Source organism: Sminthopsis crassicaudata, chromosome X (genome assembly GCF_048593235.1).
Source record: "Sminthopsis crassicaudata isolate SCR6 chromosome X, ASM4859323v1, whole genome shotgun sequence".
In the NCBI taxonomy this organism is placed as follows: domain Eukaryota; kingdom Metazoa; phylum Chordata; class Mammalia; order Dasyuromorphia; family Dasyuridae; genus Sminthopsis; species Sminthopsis crassicaudata.
Window position 1 is genome coordinate 25112729 of NC_133623.1, and position 24579 is coordinate 25137307.

Genomic DNA, 24579 nt, shown 5'->3' on the forward strand with positions numbered 1-24579 from the left:
CATTTCCATAGCACCTTCAAGGTTTCTCAAAGACTTCCCCTACAGCAAGCCTGCATTATAAATGTGCAGGTATGATTATCCCCGGTTTACAGATGAAGAAAGGGAAGCTCTGATAGGGGAAAGTGACTTGCCTAGAGGTCACACAGCTAGGAAGGGTCTGAGACAGGATTCTGCCCCAGGTTTCCACACTCTAAGTCTGGCGTTCTTGACACAGCACTACATTGCCTCCACTCTCATCAAGCATCAGCAAAAGAAAGACATAAATACCCATTTTCAAGCGTAGGTCCAGGATCACATATAACTGATGGAAAAAGGTGGCAAGGACCTCAGATCTGGTCACCAAAAGCAAAGCCCGAACTTCTGCCTCTCATCAATATTCTTTGCACAGTTCTACACTAGTATCAGTGTTCCTAAGTTACTTAAATTACCACTGTTGTTGGACCTCAAACTTCATACCAGTAAGCAGGATGAATGGGAGGCGGGCTTTGGGACCAGTTTTTTTTTTCAAAATCAGGATGGGCCAGAAGCCCCTCTGGCTTCCACCTGTTCACACCAACAATGTTCCATGAAATCAGCATTTCAGAGTCCAGTTGGTAGAAGGCATTTAGAAATCTGGGAGGTGAAGAGGCTGACATTCCAAAGAGGAGGGAAACAATTCCTATCCGTATCATAATTTAGAATGGTCTTTGGAATTTACTGGCTTAGCTATCTGATATTTTAAAACACCATGAGCCAGAGCACAAAGAGGAGTAACGAACAAAAAGTCTAGAGTCGGGAATGCTTCTGGCCCATAAACATTACATGAGCATTAGGAAATCCCTGAACTCAGGAGCTGCTGATCTGCAGCAATGGACTGATATTCCATACCAAGAGTTTCCCAAAATAAAGAAAACCCAGTTCTGGATGATTTATATAGCTCCATAGATTCCCAGGGTATCCCAAAAGTCTTAGTGCAGTGTTAAGCTTTTATAGTTTATGGTTATTTTACATATCTATGGATGGATAGGCTGAAACATACAGTAAACTACAGTACATATATGCAATATGTGCTACGTATACAGTACACAGAAGCAATAAAATACTGAAATAATGCCAGGTATTCTCATCACCAATGCAATGGATAATCAAAATTAAAATCTAAAAGAGCTCTCAAGTTAAAATTTCAGAAAAGTCATTTTTCCCTTTGTTAACTACCAAACCAGAGCACATACATAACAGAACGGTCCCTTCTTGTCCTGTAAAGCTTGGGTGAGATCTGTTCTTCATACTCTTCTGCATGTACTTTATTAAGTCATCTGTAAATTTCAAAGATCATACTGAAAAGTACAACGTTTAAATGCCCAGGGCCACTTACTTGCCAGGTAACTCTTTGCACCATCCTCATAGAGCCAACGGCGACGAAGAATTAATTCGATTTTCGTGGAAGCGCAGTTCACTACCAGCTCAACTAGAAAAGCTTTTAGGCAAGCTGAGAATGAAAACAACTGTTCCTTGGGTCTGAAACATTACTTCCTATCAACCTGGAGTTGCAGTTAGGAGATTCCCAACAAGGACTTTCAAATCATGACCTTCAAACTTCTCTCTGGTCACAGCATGGGTGGAGTAATATCATCAGCCTAAAGGCAATCCATATTTGAGCCTTCATTTGCTGTCTGCACTGCTGGTCTCCATATTAGGACCTGTTCCAGTTGTCCCAAATGCCTGCTGGACTTGGTTGGGGGTCTGAGACTTACTTTGAGATCTCATAGTATTACTGTATTTCAGAGCTGGAAGGGGCCTTCTAGACCTAAATCGTCCAATCACCCCATCTTATAGCTAAACAAATTAAGAATCAGAGAGGCAAAGGCATTTGTCTAAGGTAACACAGGAAGAAAGGAGGACTAAGATTTGAAGACAGGTCCTTTGACCTCAAATTCAGTGATCTTTTCCCATTACATGAGGTGTTAGGTATGGTGTGATTTAAAGAAATTCCATGAAATTCTAATTAAGTGAAAAATAGAGGAGAAAACTGTATCCCTAGCATTTAGCACAATATCCTTGTATGTAGCAGACATTTAATAAAGGTCAAATGATTGGAATACAGTGCAGTACAGAAATATTTAAAAGTAAATCATGTGACAAATTGCGAATTTTGTTTTCTTCAACACTACAGAATCCGAATTAGAGAGGAACTCTGAGGCATCTAGCCCAAACTCTACCTGAATAAAAATACCCTCTGCAAATCCCTGCCAAGAAGTCGTCCAGCCTTCTTCTAAAACTCCAAGGAGAAAAATCCACTAGTTTCTGATGACATTCTACTCCTGAATGCCTCTGATTGTTGAGAAGTTCTTCCTTACACCAAGCCTAAGTTTTCCCCTTTACAGTGTAATGCTCCTAGTCTTCCCTCCCAGTTTTGCTAAGCAGAAAAAAAAATTTTATTCCCTCCTTCCAAATCTATTCCTCCTTCCCCCCTTCCCAAACTTTAAGTATATCCCCTCTGAGTCGAATTTTTCCAGGCTAACCACCCCCAGTCCCTTCATCCAATCCTCTCATGGCAAGAAATCAAAGACTTTTACTATTTGGGCTGCCCTCCTCGAAGGCTTTCCTGGGAACATGGCGACAATACTCTAGTATTGGTCTGAAACAGGCAGAATACAGTAGAACTCTAACTTCCCTCTTCTTAGATACTATACTTATCTTAATGCCGTCAAAGATCATTTCATGTTTCTTTGGCTCCCATATCACACTGCCAACTGATTTTGATATTGCATTTATACTGTCTAAAAATTCTCAGATCATTCTTCAGATGAAATGCTTTTTAGTCATGTCACCTACTCCCCATACCAGATCCTCCCCCCTTCCCCAAATCCTATTCTTCACTTGTGAAGTTGATTTTTTGAACTGCCTTGTAGAACTTTACATTGAGATCTGTTAAATTTCACCTCACTCATTTCAGCCTAACATTCAAGTATGTTGAGATATTTTTGGATCTTAACTCTCCCACTGAACCTCTCCCTGGTCTTTCCCTCTCAGCTATGTACCTACCATCTGTAAGTCTGACAAGCGTATCCCATCTATGGTGATCTGATGAAAAAGTTAAAGCAGTGTCCTTGGGGGGTAACTCTCCTAAAAGATCATGCCACAGTAAAGCTTCTCAACCCCAGTTGTAAACTGCCTTTTTAAAAAAAAAATTCTTAAATAGTTATATCTCAATATAATTGGTTTCCATTATAATCCTACATATTTTATTTAATGATTTTAAAAACACAATTCTGAAAAGGTCTGACAAGGGGCCAACTGGCTTTACAGGACTGCCAAACAGATTCATGACACACAAAAAAGGAGAAAGACGCTGGTCCTACAAGTTGACAAGATCCATAAATAACTACTTTTTGGTCTGATTATTTAACCAGTGATCACACGTAAGCGCAGCATTATCTAGTCCACATCTCTACATTTTGTATACATTGATAACAGCAGTCTTTGTCAAATGCTTAGCTAAAAACTACTTATAAGAAATTTACAGCGTTCCTCTTATCAACCGGTCTAATAACCCTGTCAAAAAAGGAAATGAGGTTAGTCTGGCATGACCTGTTCTCGATCAAAGTGAGAAATTAAGAGTTTGATTCATTAGAAAAGCACAACACAATTCAGCAATAGTTGATTAAAAATACAAATACCCTTATATATATATATATATATATATATATATATATATATATATATATATATATATATATCACTTTCCCCAGAAGGTCGCTCTAAAAGTCACTTAAAAAAAATTGAATATTATTCTGAACTACATTCTGGTAGACTACAGCTACCACCAAAGAGGCATATGAAAGAATTCTCAGAAGGTTCCCTGGCTATACTTGAGACTCTCATGCATACGACTGAAGATGGGAACAGGTATGCAAATAAAAAAAATATGATCAGATAAGTCTGAGACTATGTTAAGAAAGCAGAAAAAAAAAATCACCAAGGCTAGGCTTAGATGAAATCAGAATTCCAGCAAGATTATACTTTGGAGGACAGTCTCCTTAGATTTGTCTCTCCAAATAAGAAACAATTTGTCCTCATTCAAATTCTTTTTTTTTTTTATTTTATGGACTAAAGAGGAATGGAGGGTGGGGTGCCACTGGAAATCTTGAGCCCATACATGCATAGCCACTTCATTAATCCACCCTAAGGATGAAATGGATTTTTACACCTAACTATAACAAAAATGGACATTTCTCTACAGCTAAGTTCACAGTTCTATGGTTTAAAAAGGGCTTTCCTCACAACAGTCCTGTGAGGTAGGTAGATAAATTGTTATAATCTCCATTTTATGGATGAAAAAAGGGGGGGGGTTCACTTAGGTGAAATTACTTACCTTGTCACAGCCAGCAATTCTGAAAACCTGGGATTTGAACCCAGGTTGGGCTTTGTTGTCTCCACATCCAGCTCTTTCCACTGTATTCTTCTAAGTTAAGAAAAAAGTGATTGCTCCTTTGCTCATTTTCTTATAGCTTCCTGAGAGAAGCTTAACTGGAGTCTTGGAACAAGGAGCTGTTATACAAAGTGACGGCTGCTTCTACTGACTTTGGTCAGCAGCTATAGATCTGATTTTAAGCTCTGGTTAAGCATGTAGGGAAATAGTTAAGATGGTTTCTATAAAGATCAAAACCCCACTCCAAATTGTACCCAGAAATAGACAGGGTGCTGCTCTATGTAATCTGCTGACTAAGGACGTTGCAAAGCTCTGGAGTAATATGGTCTATGATTATAGCCTGCAGTATTTCACAGGTGGGTCGTGTGACTTTTTTAGTACTGAAGTCAGAGGCTTTTCAAAAGTAGTTCTAAACCAGTTCACTGCAATCTGAGCAGGCTGCTTTAGGACTACTGACAGGGTAGAGGTCCCTTACAAGGGAAGTTGCTTTTGGGGTACAAAAAGGATACTTGGAAACGACTGAGTTAACCAAAACTCACACTTTGTCCGTATTATTATTATTACGGTTAGGCTCTGATTGAGCCCCATAGTAGGCCACTCTTCTAGGTTCCTAGAAACCTAGGCAACAGCTGCCCGAGATGCACAGGCTCCCTCCTCTTTTAGATCAGGGTTCTTAGAATCTGACCACCCTAGAAAAACCTGGGCCCATAGTTACCAGCCTCCCAGAGTGAAGGGGAAATAACTGGTGTGCACATTCTGGTGGGGAATGTCCCAGCGATAAATGAATCGGGCATTATTTTAAACTTGGATAGAGTGGGGTTTAGATTCTTAGCATATTAAAGCTTCTTTGGCTTATAGCTGGCTGGGTGTTTGGGGCACAGACTTGGTTTTTAGGTTTTAAACAGGCCCTCTCTTGTCTTAGGTAGTAGGGCTATTTATAACCCCCACATACTAGCACATCCTAAACAGGGCGAACCTCACGTAACTGAATGCTGTACATGTGCGACAGAGATAGAGAGACTATAGAAAACCAGATTTTTTTTTTTGGTGGGGGGGGATACTCCTCATATTTTAGGGGGAAAAAAAAACAAAAAACGAAGGCTCGCTTTACTTTAAACAAGACTCTAACCAAGCGATTTATCCTTCACGGTTTAAGTAGGTCTCTGTTTTTGGTCTGGAAAATTACGTTCCCCATGGATTTTTAAGCTAAGTGAGGTCCTTAAGTAGAGTGACTAAAGAATTTTCAATTTAGCGCCTCGTCTTAGACTTGTGCTTTTCCTTCCTTCCCTGCTTTTCTCTTTTCCTGCCGTCCCTCCCTCTCTCTCCCAGTTCTTGCAACTGCTTTGTATCCACCCCAACCCCAATACATAGCCTCCCTCCCCCCCAGCACACAGCCACAGCCACACACATATCCCTGCCACCCAGCCCCCGTGGGAGCCAAGGGAGGGGGAGGGGGGAAGCGGGGACCCAGAGGCTGGGGTTTGGGATTCTTCGAGTGTGGGGGAGAGAGAGGCAGAGGGGGAGCTGGAAGGGCCCCTAGAGAGCTGCTAGACGTCCCCTTTCATTGCAGGGTGGCTCGAAGCCACAGTGGACATTTGGATGACATTTGGGGAGTGGGGGGTCCGGCGAATGTGTGCGGGTGCGCGCGCGCATGGGGTGTGTGTGTGTGTCTGTGTGTGTGTGTGTGTGTGTGCGCGCGTGGGTGTGTGTGAAGCTCACAACTCACGTCGCAAGCCGCTGGGGGCCAGCGCAGAAGACTTGAGGGCTGAAGACTCCAGGCCAGGCCGGGCCGGGCCAGGCGCGGAAGGCTACATGGCGCTTTCTTCGCACTTGGCCCTGAGCTGCGGGGTGCAGGGGGCGGGCGAGTGGAAGGCGGAGGCGGTTCTGAGGCGACTGCCGCCAGGATGGACTGAACGACGGCGGCCGCGCCGACGGATGCTGCACTGCCTCCCCTCCGGCTGCCTCACGGGCCGCCTGCCTGTCGGGAGGGGGCGGGGCGAGCCAGGCCCACCCCTGTGCGCAGGCCCCGCCCCACCCCGCCCCATTTCGCACCCGGCAGCGGGCCGGCCTTAACTACATCTCTCTAGGTGGAGGCGGGAGCCAGCCACTTGCGGAGGTTGGCTCGGAGCTGCCAGCAGCCCTCTCCTGTCCTCTCACGCCCCGTCGTCCTCCTCCCGTCCTGCCTGCTCGTCTCCGTCCTCCCTTGCCTCGCCGCCGCCGCCTCTGCCCACCCGCCAGTCCCTCGCAGATCCGCGTTCCCGGTCGCAGAGCCGTGCCTTCGTCGCCGCCGCCGCTGCCGTCGCCTCCGCTGCTGCCAAAGGCGGAAGATTCATCATGGTGAAAATCTCCTTCAATACGCCCTTCGTGCAGAAGCCGGGCCCCAAGAAGGACGTCGAGGCCCTGGTGGCCGAGAGGGTAAGGCCGACGGGAAGCCGGTGGGGGGCGTGGGGCGGACCGGGGCTGAAAAGGGGCACTTGTCGAAGGACAAAATGGAGACTTCCTCAGAGCGCCCCCCCACCCCGCCCGGCGGGCATGGGCACGGGCACTCGTTAGCTCCTGCCTTTGCACCCCCTCCCACCCTGCGAGGATGGGGAAGTGAGACGGGAGAGTCCCTGGGTAGGTACCCGGCACCGTTGCCCCCTCCCCCTGCAGGGCCCCGGAGATGCTCTGAGCTCTGGGACCCAGGTGGGGGGGGAGGGGAGGGAGGTAAGAGGGTAGAGGGATGGAGGGGCAAGGGGCCCAGCTGGGAAGGGATGGATACGGGGAAGATGCTAGCTGGCCTCGCTGCCCTTGAGAGACTTCAGACGCTCTGATCCTGTTCCCCAGGTGCGGCAATGGGCGGGCTGGGGGACTTGAGGGACATCCTGGGCACCTTTGACTTTGAAGAGTTTGTGAGTCTTTTTCTCTTCCATACAGAAAGAATCCCCTCCCTGAGGAGAGGCTCTCAGACCATCCAGTCGAGGAGCTGTTAGAGTTAAAAGTTTGTCTTGATATAAATTTGGGGTGTTTACTGTTCCTTCTTCTTCCTGCGGGGAGCCTTGCATATTTTCCTTGTGGCGTTTCTAAAAGAAAACACTCTTCTTCCGCAGAAAGGAACTTGAGTTTCTCCGCTCCCCCTCCCCAATAGGCATCCTTCAATCCCCAACTCAGGTCCAAAAACAGGGCTCATTTTCAGCTTTCAGTGAGAGGATTTCCCCCAAATCTTAAGGTATTATTATTAGACTTTGTTTTTCCTGTAAACACTTAAAGGGCACCTAATTTCCAAAACACATACTCTTCTGTTCTTAGTTAAAACTTTGTTTTACTTGAGTAGGTGTTCTCTCTCTCCGTCTCCCACTTTCTGACTCTCTGCAATGTGTGTGTGTGTGTGTGTCTGTTTGTCTGTCTGTGTGTCTCTCTCAAAACCTATATTCACAGGTCCTTGTAAATTCTGACTGCCGTATTCAGCAACTTGGGTTAGAGAAGTGAACTGGCCACTTGCTAAGATCAGGTCCTCTGAAATGTTTAGATGCTCTCTACAGAAATCTCATCCATAACCCGCCAGGGCTAGCATTATGTGGACCTCAGTGAAACCAGCACAAGTTCCTGAAAACATTCTAAAATGTTTTCAAGAACATCTTCCTGCAGGTTTGGAAGTTTTTTGATTAAACTACAGCTCCAACATCTAACTGTCACCAAATTTACTAAGAGTGAAACTTGGCCAGCTCTTGGGAGGCCTAATGGGACTAGTTAAATATAGTTATATACTTAAATATATCAATAAATAACTATATAGTTAAATATAGCCACCCAGCAGTCCTCTTAAAATTTTCCTACTCCCTGAAAGCTCTGACTTGTATTTGGCTTAGCCAAATATCCAAGTAATTCTCCTAGTCCTGTAGGAGAACAATGAGAAACAAACAAAAGTAACCCTTTGTACAGTGACTGTTTCTGTATCAGGTGTACAATAATCTCCCGAGGGATTCTGACCTGGCCACTTTGGGAAACGACTGACTTAATACCTGGCAACATATATATAGTGATGTATTCAACCTCTGAACAGCTTTCAATACAACTATTATAAAACAGTCCAGAGGTTATGACTTGTAAAAACAGTTCAGAGATAAAATAGCAGCCACTCAGCCCAAAGCTCAACAGATTGAAATGTAGGCAACAATCATGATTCCTGGGTTGCAGAGACCCAGGGAGGAACTGAGAAAAAAACAGTAGAGATCTATAATATGCTTAGTAATAAACTTTGAATTATTAGAAGAACTGAAAGTAAAGGGAAGTTTTGTTTTGTTTTGTTTTTCAGGCGCAATAAAGGAAGGTTTCCTTGACAGTTTCTAGTTTCCTAACTCACTATGTTATCTTAGACCAGTCACTTATCTTTCCTGGCCCTCAGAAAAGCTTTCTCTAAAACCATCCTTTGCTATAAAATTGTGTGTGTGTGTGTGTGTGTGGAACTAGAAGATCTCTAAGGACCTGGGTTGTGTCCTTCTGCAATACTTGCTTTATTAGGGTTTATATACCTAAATTTTGATTTTAAATATAACTGTTTAAGTTGGATAAGTAATCATTCAAGATAGCAGAGTCTTTTAGCCATGCATGTAAAAATCCCAATTCCTTGGACTTTCTAGAAAGAAAAACTTATTGTTTACCCTTTGTCTGAGGGTAAACAATTGATATGTGCCTTCTCACTCCTCATCCCCTCCACCTCTATAATCCCTCACACTTATTTTCATGAAGTTGTCAAGGTAGGTACCTCTTACAGATGTTATCTTGTCATGGCAAGTACCTAAATGAAAGAAATCTTTCAGATGCATCTATTGACTTAATAGCTTGAATGATTTACTCACCAATTACCAGTAGCTATATTTGCTGACTTCATATTTCTATCCTCATGTCATCATGCTGGTACGCTCATATTGTGACATACAGAATGGGCAGTGAGGGCCTCCAGGTCCTCTGCCCTGGGAGGTTGCTCTCGGTTAATCAGTTACTCAGTTGCTATGGACCTTTGAGAGTAATTCCTAAGAAAATGATTGATTTCACTGAAATAAAATCACTTTTATACAGTTAGCTTTATAACTGACCATCTTAAATATTCAGATTGAAAAAAGAGGGCTCTTCCAGACTTGGAATGCGTTTCTCACCATCGCAGTCAGCAAAATGAATTAGCAGTCGCATGTCCTTTGTAAAGTTCTGTTATCCAGACAACCTGAGTTCTCACCTTGTCACTGTCCAGACAACCTGAGTTCTCACCTTGTAATCCTAACAGTCCTTGTATTGGTAACTTCTGTGACTGTGAACGTTCTTGAGATTCTATGAAAGATGCATAGGTAATTTCCAACAAAAAGAAAAATTCCCCATGATGGTATGGGGAAGGGAATGGAAGAGAGGGAGAAGGATAAAACTTTTACTTAAACAAGTATCGATATAACTTATACTCTGTTTTCCTTTTTCTGAGGATTTAGGACAAGTAAGAATTCCTTCCTGTCCCTAAGGGAGAGATTCCTACTGGTAAAGCTAATCTGGTTACCTTCATATTTTTTATCTGTAAAGTATCTCTAGCCATCACAAAAGCTTAATAGTTAAGAAACAACTCTGGAAGGAAAATCAACAAATAGACTAAAGGATGATTTTCTCATGAGAGCTCAGACAACTTTGATTTCCCATTAAGAGAAATACACTTCATCAAACAGTGATTAAATAGCTACTACTGGGCTTGACAGAGTTCCCATCTTCCATCTGCAATCCCCCCCCAAAAAAATAGGTGAGGTGAACTTTGCATTCAAGGAACCTCTATTTTTTTGGGCTAGAAAACCACTAAAGAAGCATAGTCATTTCTAGAAGTGTCACAGAATCATATATTTAGGGTTGGGAGGAATTTCAGAGGCCATCTAATCCAATAACCTCATTTTATAGATGAGGAACTGAGACCCATAGAAGGTAAGTGACCTGCCAAATGTCACACAGCTAATATCTGAGGTGGGATTTGAACTTAGAGCTCCCTGACTGCAGGTTTAGCACTTTAACCACTACATAGTGCTGCCAACTCTGACAAGCACTACCTGTTGGGGTACCCTTGGGTAAGGTAATTTCAGACCAGTAAAATAAGGGTGTTAGACTAGGTGACTTCTCAGGAGGGCTCTTGTCAGCTCCAAAGTCTGTGAGCCTATCAAACCCAAAGTAATCAAGATAGAGTGGGTAACCTGATGTACAACCACTACCAATACTGACAGTCACTGACAGGACTAGTGAATGTGTTTGTTAATGTATCTCAATATTCTTTCAAAGATCTTAGAAGGAGGAGAGGAGGAGAAAGGAAAAATTTTCCGATTTTTCAATAAAAAAGAAGAGTAGGGTGTACAAACTCCAACAATTTGACTTTGATTCTTGACAGAATTTGAGAATGCGTTAAGGAACATCTAGAAAACAAAGTGCTAAACACAAAAGCCAGCTTGAGACTACCATAGTATGCAAGACCAAGCTTTCATTTTTTTTTGACATAGTTATTAGATCAGATTACAGGAAGGTGGTATGTGTGTGTATAGCTGTATCTACACATAAATGTATATGGAGCTTACATCGATTTGATTTGTTTGTTTACCTTAGCAAAACATTTGACACAGTTTTTCATGCTATTTTTGAGGACAAAGTAGAGTACTGGAGACTAGATAATAATTAATTAGGTGTGTTTATAACTGATTGAACATGGAAAGAGAGGCTAGACTTGTTTGGCTCAGTATCAGAGGACCAAACTTGTCTTGATGGGTGAACACTGGACACAGGCAGATTTAGACTTGAACAAGGAAGACTTTTCTATCATTTGAGTTGTTCAGTAATAGAAGGGGCTGCCTTGCGCAGTTGCTGGCTCCCTTTTACTAGACATTTTCAAGAAAAGACCAAGTGGCCTCTTGATGATTTTATAAGGGGAAATATGGAGTCAGTCTGTTATGGACAGACTGGACCAGATGGCCTTTGAGGTTCTATAAATGTTCAAGAAGTCAAATAACAAAGGATTTCAGTAATTAATACATAGGACTCAAAAGTTGGGAGATGCTTAATTGTCAAATGGACTACTTAGACAGTATCTGCTGCAGGAACTCAGAGGAGAGCGGCCTCTTTAGAGTTGGGATAGGCAGGGAAGGAGTGGAGATCTGTACTGAATCTGAAAAAAGAAAGGACTGATGCGGTTCAGGAGAATTTGGGAGTACATTCCCCTCAGAAGCAGCTTCTATAGAAAAAAACATAGATACAAGGTGTGTTTTAGTGTCACTGAATTTCACCATTCTGGTTTCAAGCTGAAAAAGTATGTTGAGCAAGACTGAAAGAGGTTTCTCAAATACCAGCTTAAAAAGGTACCGAAGGCTTCTAAGCAGGAGAATGTAGCATGAAAAGAAGAAAAGAGAATTGTCCTTTGCAGTTAGGAGCCATGGGTTTGGGTTCCAGCTCTGTCATTCAGTTAGCTGTGGGATTTGGGGCCAGACATTATGTATCTGTACCTCAGGTTCCTCCTTCCAAAAGCAAGGGGGCTAGATTAGATGACCTTTAAGGTCTTTCTTGATGCAAAGAACAATTCTGTGATTCTCTGACCAGTCAGATGACTTAAGAGAGAAGCTTGGGGGAAAACATCAGAGTGCCCTGGGAAGGAAAGTGCTAAATAACCTGAGAACAAAAGAATGGTTTGTATCTAAGGCATGGCACTTTGGGACAAAAAAGCCAGCCAGCAGAACCTCCAAAGTCTTATATCACATGGTAGCCTGCTCCCCAAGACCATTTTATGTGCAAACGAGTAGTTGCAAAGAGCTGTCTGAAAAATAACTCACTCCCTTTGTTTGAAGAACCCAAAGCACTTTGCCGATACTGACCTAAAAGGATATCATTGCATCTCTTCAGAGTAGGTAGTGGCAAAAATTATTCCTATAGGCAACTTCTTTTCAAGTAAAAGTACATCCAAAGGCTTAAATCCTAGTAGATGTATGGATACAACTATTTAAGAGAAGATGCTGATAAGAATTGAAAAAGATAAATCCTTGTGCTAGGAATGTGTACACATTTTCTCAATGGTGATGAGCTTGGGAATAACTAGAAAAGGCTAGAGAAACAACACTGATTGGAGAATCATTAGGAACATCAATAACATCTACTCAATATAAAAGTTTCTCCTGTCAGCTTTGCTGGCCCCATCTGTCTCTCCTCATAAAACAGTTTACACAGACTTGGGGTAGATTTTATGAAGTGTGCAATATGGCAGCAACACTATGAATGCAATAGATTCTTTCCTTCTCCAAAAGACTCTTAAAATGCCTGGGTGCTTTCTTAAATGATTTTTCCCCCTGTCACTATTTGGAGACTTGTGAAATTCTATGGGCTTTTTTTTTAATTAACTAAGCAGATATAAATTGTAGATGGTTAAATATGGCAGTTTTAGTTCAGTTTCAGGCCTGTGTGTGTGTGTTCATAATAACCTAATATCTACATTTATTAACAATACAAGTTTTATATCCTTTAGAATTAAAGGTAAGTCTTCTACACAGAATCATCTAAGTTTGTTTTATTCCTTTATTTTCACAGGAGCTAGAAATTCTGACACATGACAGTTCATCTGGAAGATGCTTGCTGACCCTCTTGGGTCTTGCATTCATTTTAACAGGAGTTATTGTTGGTGGAGCTTGCATTTATAAATACTTCATGCCAAGGGTAAAGTCATTTTAGTTTTTTAAAGTTTAGCTGGTTTAAGGTTGTTTTTATTTTGTTTTGTTTATTTTACTAGCACTTCAATCAAATAACATCTAAAGCAAAACTTCATATAGCTCTAAAAGGAGCAGCTTGTAATTTCTCCATAATAAAAAGGTTTATTATAACATAATTATGAAATTTAAGATTACCATTCAAACCGACTGCCATAAAATTGATTTGTGCCAAATGTTAAGCCATTGTCTCATGAGGCCTAAGAGATAACAACAATGTAGTGAATTGATTGGAATTCTAAGTTTTCACTGTTTTAAATGTTGGAGGGTTTTTTTTTTTTTCTATTTTTAGCACAGAGTATTCCGTGGAGAAATGTGCTACTTTGAAAATGATGATAATGGCATGGATGGTGAAACAGAGCCCTATTTCCTCCCTGTTTCTGAAGAAGCTGACATCCGGGAAGATGAAAACATAGCGATCATTGATGTACCTGTTCCCAAATTCTCTGATAGTGACCCCGCTGCTATTGTTCATGACTTTGATAGAGTAAGTTGAATATTCAGCATTTACTCTAATACTAGCTGCTTTTTGCTTTGTTCCCTTGGTAATCACTTACATCTTTTCATTGAGTTCACACAGTAGTTCGTTTCTCACAGCTCCTAAAATGTTCATTTGCAGCCAACTGTGAGCTCAGGACTAAATTCCACATAAAATTGGGCTTAAAATTTTGTTAGGTTATTTGTTAGGTATCTTAGCTTAAGTCCTTTCATGAAAATAAAACATTTGCCAATAGCCACTAGACAGCTCCTGTGATCTCTCATGTGACATGCTAATGACAAAGCTATTTCTCTTAAAAATGATTTTAAGTTCTGATTTTTACATCTAGAAAGCCAGATGAGAACTTTAACAGAAACCAAGGACACATATAGAGTCCACTGGTTTTGCCTCAGTTACAAAATCTCTGCCAAAATTGATAAAATAATTCAAAATAGGGAAAGATTATTTTAAGACTGAATCAGTTATGGTTTTGACTAATACCTGAAGGAATTCTAGAATTTAGCTCGGCAGAGTGGATGTTACAAGCAGAGAGAATTATGTGAGCAAAAATCACAGAAATAGAAATGAATTTTGTGAGTATGGGAGGATGCAGTATATTGAGTCAATATCTGATAGGGAGGCACAAGGTAGGATGGGGCAGTTGATGGAGCACCTTCAAACCAAAGTTTGAATTTGAACCATAGTAGGTCTATAAGCAAGAGAATGACATGAAAGTGACATAGGCAGATTAAACTGATAAGGATATCCTAGGTGACACTTAGGAGAAGAGAATGGAAATCACAAAGCTTGTTAGGAAGCCAGCTTTGTTTTCTTTAAAAGAACTTAGCTCACTGGCATGGGCGCCTCTCCACTGACACAGATATCAGCTCCTCCATTCCTCACACATTGGTAGCTGTGACCAAAACAATATTCATCACCTGGTGGCCGACCTTCTCTTTTTAATGAGCCTTTTGGAACTTAGTATTTTTCGGCCAATTCTCAGGTGACAAACATTGTTGGGTCTCTTCTTCAAGCCTTTCCTTCTTGATAGAAGCTGCATTTTGCTAGCATAGTCTTTTAAAAACCCATGGGTCACCTTTGCATCTCAATGAATCATCAGAGTAGTGTTTTGGTGGGGGATTCAGAAATCACCACTGTAGCTGGAAGGGGGTGATAAAGACTCCGTATTGGAGTTTTTCAAAAATTCAAAAAAATAAAAAATAAAAAAAATAAAAAAAGATTTAAAGGAGGAATCAATATAATCCACGATGCCTAGAAGGGCTGAGGGCAAAGGGGAGGGGATGATAAAGAAAAGGAAAGAGTCAAGGACGCTTCCAGGTCTGGAGACTGGGAGAACGTTACCCCAGGGACCTGAAGTCATCCCTGACTTCTTCCCCCCTTAACATTTCCAAAATCATCCCAAGGAAGAAACAGTCGAGCTTGTCAATTAAGAAATGCGTTCTCATGCTTTCATCAACAATTTGAATGTTTTACCTTGACCCACAGCTTAGTTGACTTAAGCTGTAGCTGTTTAGAGTTAATAACAGAAATTTCATTGTCAGCACTCTGATGCATCATTATATTGATCATGACTAACTTTTTCAATAGCTTCTGACTGCTTACCTAGACCTGCAGCTGGGCAACTGCTATGTAATCCCTCTCAATACTTCCATTGTTATGCCTCCAAGAAATCTTATGGACCTCTTTGCCAAACTCTCGGTATGTACTTTTTGGATAGAAGTTTTGGTGTAAGTATAGTTTCAAATTGAATTGTCACCATTTTTATTTGGAAATATGGGAAGAGATCCTTAGAAAATAGATTAGATTAGAGATATGATTTCTAACATGGCTTCTTGAGATCATTTTGAAAATTATCTCTAAAACAGTATTTTCCATTAGAATTTCATTGAGCTACATGAGTGATACCAAATAGGCTCTTCTTAATTACAGATTATCAGAACTGGGAAGGACCTTCTTAGAAATCATTGAGATAACTCTCTAATCTTATGTATGAAGGGAAATGAGAGCCCTAGAGAGCATAAACTGACTTGCCCAAGATTCCATAAATAATGGCAGAGCATGAGGTCCAGGAATCAAGCTGCTAAATCCCCAGGTCACCACCCTTCATTGGTCAGTGTTGGTAAACTTGCTATTTCCCTGGCAAGCTAAAGCTCTGACCTTTGTCCTTGTCACAGTCTCCACCATCCCAACATTCTTTTTTTGCTTTACGATTCAACACTCCTAAATTGTTCATTCATACATTTGTGTTATCGGAAATAGAGTCACATGTGCTCTCCAGAGCATATTTTGGACATTTTATTACCTGGGTGAGAACTACCTAAGATGCTTTCCCAGCGGCAGTCAAACACTGTACTGGAAAGCCTGTAAGTCTCCTATTTTTAGTAGAAATGTGAAGATGATAGGCAGAAAGGACTTCCAATTTTTTCATATACGTTCTTGGATTATGGAATCTCTAGCCTCAACTGATTCAATGACATCTAGGATTTCATGAATTCTTTCAACCACAGATTAATACACCAGGATGACAGAAAGACCACTGGATTTTAGATCCAAAAACCTATTTTCTGAAATCCTTCCCTCTGCCACTCAAGCAGCTCTGTGCCTTGGGCAGTCCTAGGCTCTCTGAGATTCATTTCCCTCATCTGTAGAAATTGGGCCAATAGTTCTTGCATCATCTACCCCATAGGGTCATTATGAGGATCAAATGATAGAATGGATGAAAAGCAATTGGTTAAGAGCTTTTATTTTTAGAGCTGCTTAATGACTGAAGATTAAACTTCAGTTAATTCATGAATTGGGTTTTCATTTAGTCTATTGCCAAAGCTAACTGGTTAAGGCCTGCTGCCTTAGTTTTATTCCATAGGGAATAAAAACATGCTTGAATTTCACAAGTTTTCTTACCAGGGAGCCAGACTCTGCACTTTTCTCATATGCTAACAGTTCTCATTAGACAGAGGGGCTTAAAAATGTTTGGCAATAGAAATGAACAGTTCATGAATTGTCTATATAATTATTGTTCTTTTATAGTGGTCATAAACAAAACAGGCACTGCTTCAGTTGTGGAGAAGAAATAGATCAGATGAGGTTGTATTAACTCTTGACAGACACAACCAACCATATCTTTAGTCTTGGGTAACTAAAGTTAGATGGTATGTAAGTAGCACAATTCAAGTGTGCTGATGGCATTTGGTGTTTTTGTTGGTAAAAATCATTTAAGAACTTAAATGTCTTTATGTTCCTAATATTTTTACTGTATTTGGTATGCTATAAAATTCATATTAACTGTATTGTGTATTTTGCTGTCCATTACCATTCCAAGAAACCAAATGTTTGGTAACTAATCCAAAAACATTCTGGACAGATCTTTCTAGTCATAGCTATGCTTATGGTTGGGGTGGATTTTCTTACCTTTGTAAACAGTGATGCACCCCTGAAACCTTTAGGCTATTTCTTCCAGCCTTCACAGATCAGAGTAGTATCTCTTCTGCTGCTTGCCATTCATTCCAGGGCCTTCCCTATTTATTATTTCTTTGACTGCAACATCGGCTTCAAAGGTTGAAGCCAAAGCAAGCTATATAGACTTTGCCCCTTCAGTAGCAGGTGGTATTGCTAGCTTCATTGGCTTGTCCTTTTTGGTGTCAATGAGGCTGTGACCTAATCAGCCTGTTTTTATTTAGTCTGCTCGGGGTAGCCATGAGGAATGACAGAACAGAGAACCTAGTATTTGACCCTCGAGCTCTATTTCCGTCGATTCTACTTCTCTTCGCTCTTTCATTTCTCTAGATTAAGACCAGTAGCAGAAATCGGTGGCTTGACTAATCCCAGGAATGAATAAATATTGATGATTATGCCCTCAGAGTATATATACACACATAACTAGATAGCAGCTGACTGATGCAAGAGTAGAAAATAAATTTGCAAAGACCATCTTGTCTTTTAAAAGACTGGCAGTTTATCAGTAGCCATCAAATAGGCAAGCTGGGTTTTACAGAAAACGGGAGCAAGGTTCTTTTAGAGACAAGAATTCATATACATCACAGACCTGAGGCAGAGTAACAAACAGCAACAGGAGCAATATGAAGAGCAACTACAAATTAGTTTCTGAGTGTAGGCAGCAATTTACAAAAAAAAAAAAAAAGAAAAAAAGAAAAAAAGACCTCGTACATACAATTGGTAAATCTTTCTTTTGGACAGCAGCCATTATAAAATAGTGTCCTCTTTAAAAGTGAAGGATCAAAACAGAGATTCCTTGCTGAACCTAGATAATAGGTAAAAAAAAGTAACTATAAAACATCACAGCTGGAAAGGACCTTTGAGATCATTTACTCCAAGGCTCTTGTTTTAGAGAAAAACTAAGTGAGCCATGCAAAGAGATCTTTCAGTGAGTGGCAGAGCTGAAATTAAAACAGATCTCCCAACTCCCAGGCCAGTATTCTTTCCATTGTATCATCATGATACAGAGGGAAACATATTTCTGTCTCCAAAGCTACAAAGCCTCAATTTAGCTATTACATGAAGCATATTGCCTCTGTTCTCCTTAAAGCTGTTTTTGACTGTTTCAAGGGATACAGATCCTCTAAAGATAGTACATACTTTCCCACTGCCTGAGATTTTTTTTTCCTTTTTGGTTCCTGATACTAGGGCTGTGATCTGAACCTTTCTCCATCCCCCCCCATTTGCAACTCTCCCCATCTTCAGAATCCAGAGAATTTATACACATGCTCCTTCTTGTTCCCTGCCCCTAAATAGTTGTGCCCTTTGGTAGAACAGAGTCTGTTTAAAGGGGAGCTTGAATGGCCTGACAGTATGCAAAGTAGTGCATTCACCCCTAAATTCCCCCAATGTTTGGGGACAGTTCTGCTCCTTTCAAGCCTTGTTTAGCCATGTTTGTCTTATGATCTGGGGTGCTGAATGCTTCAAAGTATAACATAGTCATGCCCATAGTTACCAAATAGCACAAACTTCAGGAGGAAGAAGCCAATAAGGCAGACACCAAATGCTTGAGGATGGGACATGTTAGGGTTTTAGAAGAAAGGGATTCAGCCCATAAAGGGCTTTCCAGTTGAGAAGGAAAATAGAGTTGATGAAATTTGTTCTTCAAGACTGGAAGCCAGACTTTGTTTTGCTCCCTTCAAGCTCTAAGAGATGACTAATTCACTTAATCCCATATGTCAGCCTTTAGCTAACCCAGCCCTGCTGCAAAGGGTATGGAATGTGGGGCACAGTACCTGGTGATTGGGGCTTTTGGCAAAAGATATTCCTGAAGCATCTCTAGACTAAATACGTAATTTCCCTCTGAATGCTGGAACCTTGGTCAGACTCACTGTTCTTGGGACCCATACCATTCAGTGGGCCAGAATTTAGGCCAGTTTAGAGAGATTATGGCAGCACTTTCATGAGGCTTCCAAAAAGCAATACCCATCACTTGAGGTGTGAAAGTCAACAATTAAAATTGTAATCTAGAAACACACAGCTCCCCATTCCAAAGGAGAGAAGGCCCAGACTGAAAACGGAATAAAACTTCATTAATTTGGACACCCTCCACTAATTTAGAATTTGCTCCCTTCACTTGGGCTTAAGGTTACTTCTGTGCTATCAATAAAAGGCTTCACTAAGCAAATAAATGTTCTATCAGAGAGTCACGCTAATCTACTTAAAGAGAATAAAACCCCTTTTAAGGATAGCTTTTAATTGTCTACTAGTAAAACTTACAGAGCAGCACTTTGTGGTTGCAAAAAAAATGGGTGCCCATCCTTTCAGAAATGCCTGAACAAACTATCTTATATGATAGTTTGCAATAAAAAATGTGCAATAAAAAATCACATTGTAAAAAAACAGTGAATATGAGTTATTCAAAGAAACTTGGGAACTCTTGTAAATGAACTGATGAAGAACCAGGAGAATGATGTCCATAAGGAGGCAGTAATGTATGACTACAGTGACCTGTATCTCTGTTTCAGAGGACTGATGAGGAAACAGACTTTTGGGTAGAGAGTTGGAGAGCTATGGGTGTGTAATTTTGTATACACTGACAGATACAGTGACTTCCTTGGTTTTGCTTAACTTTCTCTTTGTTACAAGGCATGGAGGAGAGGGGAAGTGGGCCAGGTGGCCCTGCAGAAAGGGTGATATACAATATAATCGGAAATGACTATGGTGTAAAAACAGAAGGCATCAAAAAACAATAGGTTGTGTTCCTGACCTTTTGTTTTGAAGTCTTTTTGGAATCCTCAAAACAGTTTCTCCCTAGGAACAGGGTTATAAATGGCAGCCAGCAACCCAGGTCAGTTCACAATAGCTTTTTTAATCCAACCTACATGAATTCTCTTGTCTAAAACTATAATTTATAACTTTATTTTCTAAGTATTTGTACCCATACAAGACAAGGTATCCTCAAGTGATATGAGCTGGAAACAAGACTCTGTACTCAGGAATCCAAGTTGTATTAGCCAAGCCAAATGGATAAAACATCAGGACAGCCTAAGTCAGGAACTACCTGTCCTGATAATTTTTTGCTACAGAAATTGTTGCAACTATTGGGAATCCCCCAAAGAGTGGTGATACTATATAATCAAAGTATCCATGTCATCTAAGGTTTTTCAGAATATAGTTATCTTTTTAGGGGCATGATTTGATTTGTTTTAGATGTGACCTCATTTTTCATTAATGGGCTCATTACATTTTATCTAATAAAGCTTTTGGTCTAACTTTTTTTTATTAATGGGGTCCTGGTTTATTTAAAACTTTTTATGTGATAATGTTTATATTAACCTTATGAGTTGATTTCCATTATGGGCAAAGTATAAATGATGGTACCTTTAGGAATTCATCAGTTTGAGTTTGATTGTTTGTTTGTTTTCTTCTCTTAGACTGGATCTTACCTCCCTCAGACTTACTTGGTTCGTGAAGAGTTGGTAGCTGCTGAAGAAATAGAGGATGTTTCTGATCTGGGCATCTTTATTTACCAGATTTGTGGAGGGAAGAAGACCTTCAGACTGCAACGCCGGGAGCCAATAACTGGTAGGTGTTTATTTTTGTGGCAAAACCCTCCTTTTTCTACCATTCACATTTTGGCAAGTTAACCAAAATTTCTTTCTCCATTCACATTTGGGCTTGAGCTGTTGTAGCAATTTTCCTATAGTTCTATAAAGAAGTTACAGTGACTCAATTGAAACAAGTCACCACTGGAGTCTACTTAAAGGCTCAAAAAGTGAAAGCATTGCTACCACATCAATAGCAGCTCTTCCCCTCCCTCCAAATCATTGGGTTTCCTATTTATGAGAAATACTTTTTTGAGTGTGGTTTAGGTTTTTTCAGTTTGTTTTATTTTTAAATAGTTCCAGTGCAGAGCAGTTTCATGGGCCATTCATTTGGCATGAAAAGTAAGGACTCAGTTTCTAGTGGTGGTAAAGACTACAAAGCATTCTGTGCGAATATGTGGTGGGTGGGTAGGTGGTCTTAGAGTAATCATTAGCAATCCAGAATCAAGAAACTCCTGTGTACAGGAGAATAGAGGGGAGAAATAGGGGAAGAAAAAACTTACTAGAAGAAGCTGCAGCTGCATTGGTAATACTTGTGACATACATGCCAGAATTTTATCAGAGATATTTAACAGTTTAATTGATGATTGCTTTTTGAATTTGCATGTGGTTTTAACTAAAAAAAAAGGAGGATTTGTGTAATTCCAAAGTAGAATGGAAAATTTACCATACTGGGTAGATACTTAGTGAAGTCATATTTGAACACTCATTCTTCCCCAACCTTCTCCTAACACCCCCCCAAAAAAATGAACAACTGTTGCTTAAATATCCAAGAATATCTACATTCTTGGATACAACCCTAGACACGGTCTCCTTTTTGGTAATTTAATCAGTAATCTTTTACCTATTGAAGAGATTTCCATTTGGAATTCGGGACTAGAATTATATTCCTTCTGTCTCTTCCCTTTCTCCATAGCCTGAAATCATGTTCAAATCCCAATGCCTATCTCCTTTTCTCTAGGACATTTTTGTTAACCTTCCTAACCTCAAGTCATCTTTTTTTCCTCCTAACACCTGGTATGTCTGTATCACTTGGTGCTTTACAGTGTTTCATTCCTCATTTATTTCTAGGTTGTTGTTCCTTCCTTGAGGTCCAAACATAAGTCTTATTGTTTCCCAGTGGTGCCTCCAACCTAAAGCCCAGAATCTGAATTGTAACGGACAGGGGCTATCTCATCTAAACTGTATCTGAACAGAATTTGCCTGTACAGTATACAAATGATCAATCCAGGATTTGCTTGAAAAATTTGGATTAGAAAGGAATCCCCTATGTCCAAAAGCAGCCCATTCTACTGTAGGATAAAGCTCTGTTAGAAAATTTTTTTCTACAATGAAACTTAACTTCCCCTTTGTACTTTCTGCACCTATTTGAACCTAATTTTATCTTCAAACAAATAATGATTAATTAACAGTATTAAACTACATGGACCCAAAGGCAGTTCCCTAGCACTCTGCTAAAGACCACTCCCTCCAAGGTGACATTAATAACTATTTACTGGGTTTGGCTTTTATATAGCCTTGATTTCTCCATGCCCACAAGGACAAGATATCTCAAATTCAGGCACAGTTATCTCTAAGATTCTTTAAATTGGCCTAATCTTGGTGAAGTTATATTAGTTTTTCATGATCACTATATAATTTTATATATACCATCCTCTTAATATCTGATAGAATTTTGCCAGGAATTAACATTGAACTTGCTGGTCTATAGTTTGAACATTCTAATCTTATTCCCTGTTTTTTGTTTTTGTTTTTTTAATTGAGACATTGTCTATTTAGTCCAGAATTACAAAATAGGTTTTCCATACTAGGCGATTTAGTGACTTTTAATGACTTTTGTCAACAAATGAGCAGTACCCTTCTTCATAGGAAGAAAAGTGCTAGGAAAAAATGGGTGAAATACACCTAATTTAATTTTGACATCTAATCATGTAACTCAATATTGGTTGAAAATAGTTTAATTTCTAGTTTGGTCTTTAACTAAAACTTATCTTTCTCCTTTTTTCCACATGTGACTCAAATCTTTCCTGTGTAATACTCAAGTATAACACTGTCAAATGATGTTCATCAGTTTCAGTTTAGTTCCGCTTCTTAAACATGCTAAAAAATGCCATCAAAGGAGAACAGTAAAAGAGTTTTCCATTCTTCCTAGCTAAGAGTTTTTTTTTCCTTAGGTTTTGGAGGACAGCTGTAATACTTCTTAAAGAATGAAGTAGATGAGCTCACTGAAATTGTCCCAGATTGCAATTGGCTTTATATCCTTGAGATTTGGTGTGAATGTTTACAATCAGAATTTTTAGAGCTGGAAGGACCTTGAAGATCTAAGGAAAGGTCATGTGGTGTATTGGAAAGAACAGGAGTCAGGAGAATTGGGCTCTATTCCTGGCTGTGTTTTGTGACTTTGGGCAAGTTACTTCACATTGTTTTTAAAATGAGTGGGTTGAACTAAGGTCCCTTTCAGCTCTAAGTTTCTGTGATACAACATAAGAGTGGGAAATACTTGTATCTTGCTTCCAGCTATCGCAAATTTTTTGACTTTATAAAAAAGAGTGCTACTCTGCATTAATATTGAGTTACTCTGGTGATTTTTTTTCTAGAGAAAATACTTTGAATGTATATATTTTCTAATTAAATGCTCAACTTTGTTTATTTTCACATAGGCTTCCAGAAGCGTTCTGCTGAACGTTGCCTGAAGATCAGACATTTTCCCAATGAATTTGTTGTCGAGACAAGAATTTGTCGGCAGTAAAAGCCTCCAAGTGAAAAAAATCACATAATCATAAAGTGGGGCTTTACAATGTGACTTCAAAATTAAATTGTGCTGTGATAATCAAAAGCCTAATTTGTTATGCTTTTTTGTGTGTCTTGCTTATACTTTTTTAAAGAAAATAAAAAGACTCCCCACTTGAAGTTCTTGCTTTACTTAGTATGATTAGCATCTGTAGTTGTTTGAAATTAACATAGAAAATAATCAAATTTAATCACTAACTAATACAGGCTTTAGCTTTTTCTAATAATCGCATAATAAATGTTAGTTAGCATCTTGGTAAGAATAACCTCTAATCTTTTTCTTAAGAAAGAAAATTCAAGCCAGAATAAAGTTATGTTATTTGGTTTGCCCATGCTATATAATTCTCAGAGTGCTTCCTCTGGCTTTTAATACAAATGTTAACTACAGATAAGATTTTGTCAGGCATGTAAAACTACCTAAGGTTACATACCTTTATTTGGGGGATTCCATCTTGTACATTTTGCTGTACTTTGTGATTGTCTGCATTTGGTAACTTCCCTGAATTCTCCACAAGTTAAATATTTTATCTGTCAAGTGTTCTTCAGCTCACCGGTTATGTTCACTTACAGATACTTTGAAGAAGTCTTTATCCAGTCTATTTGCTTACCGAATTTTTAATAACAACTTGTTGTTAATTCCAGGAAGGCCCATTTTATGAACATGATTGCATTCATAAAGTTCTAACTCCTCTGGCCTATATGTAAACTTTTTAGATCAGCAGAATTTCTTATGAGCAAGTCGTTTTCACTGCGGTCTGTTTTTAATAAACTGATTCTTCTTCACTGAGATCTGTAGCGTAAATCCAGCAAAGAATTGTATGTGTGCTACACACTGTAAAGGCATTTATATGGGTACATAAATTTGATACCCTTACAATAAATGTTTCTCCAAAAGAAGTGGTACTTTTATTTCATCACAGATATTATGTTTGGGGCACAAGAAACAATTCAGTTATTTCTTATCTAGCTAAGAAGAGAACTCTAATATTTGTACTTTTTATGTCAACCTTTTCATCATTAGTGGAATATTGTCCCAAGCCTTTTGCCTATTCTCCTTCCTCCTGTCCTTTCAAATCCAGATTCCCCTTGGGTCTTCATTTGTTC

General features: G+C 39.9%; 1 protein-coding gene across 2 annotated transcripts; it reads left to right on the forward strand.

The window, feature by feature from the left end:
- The first annotated feature begins 6445 nt into the window (after positions 1–6445).
- Positions 6446–24369, forward strand: ITM2A (integral membrane protein 2A). Of its 2 annotated transcripts, XM_074277460.1 has the most exons (6): positions 6446–6826; positions 12971–13096; positions 13439–13633; positions 15233–15343; positions 20515–20665; positions 23346–24369. In XM_074277460.1, the coding sequence occupies exons 1-6, from the start codon at positions 6746–6748 to the stop codon at positions 23432–23434; spliced, it is 753 nt and encodes a 250-aa protein (XP_074133561.1). In that variant the 5' UTR covers positions 6446–6745; the 3' UTR covers positions 23435–24369. The 2 variants fall into 2 exon arrangements, with proteins under 2 accessions (XP_074133561.1, XP_074133562.1); XM_074277461.1 differs by lacking the exon at positions 15233–15343 and having other exon boundaries at positions 6493–6826.
- The last annotated feature ends 210 nt before the right edge of the window (positions 24370–24579 follow it).

Excerpts from the sequence above, each read along its gene's own strand:
- ITM2A (XM_074277460.1), top strand. The coding sequence starts at position 6,746 with ATGGTGAAAATCTCCTTCAATACGCCCTTCGTGCAGAAGCCGGGCCCC. Across the intron at positions 13,097-13,438 it reads ATAAATACTTCATGCCAAGG|CACAGAGTATTCCGTGGAGA; the intron begins GTAAAGTCATTT and ends TTCTATTTTTAG. Across the intron at positions 15,344-20,514 it reads ACCTCTTTGCCAAACTCTCG|ACTGGATCTTACCTCCCTCA; the intron begins GTATGTACTTTT and ends TTCTTCTCTTAG.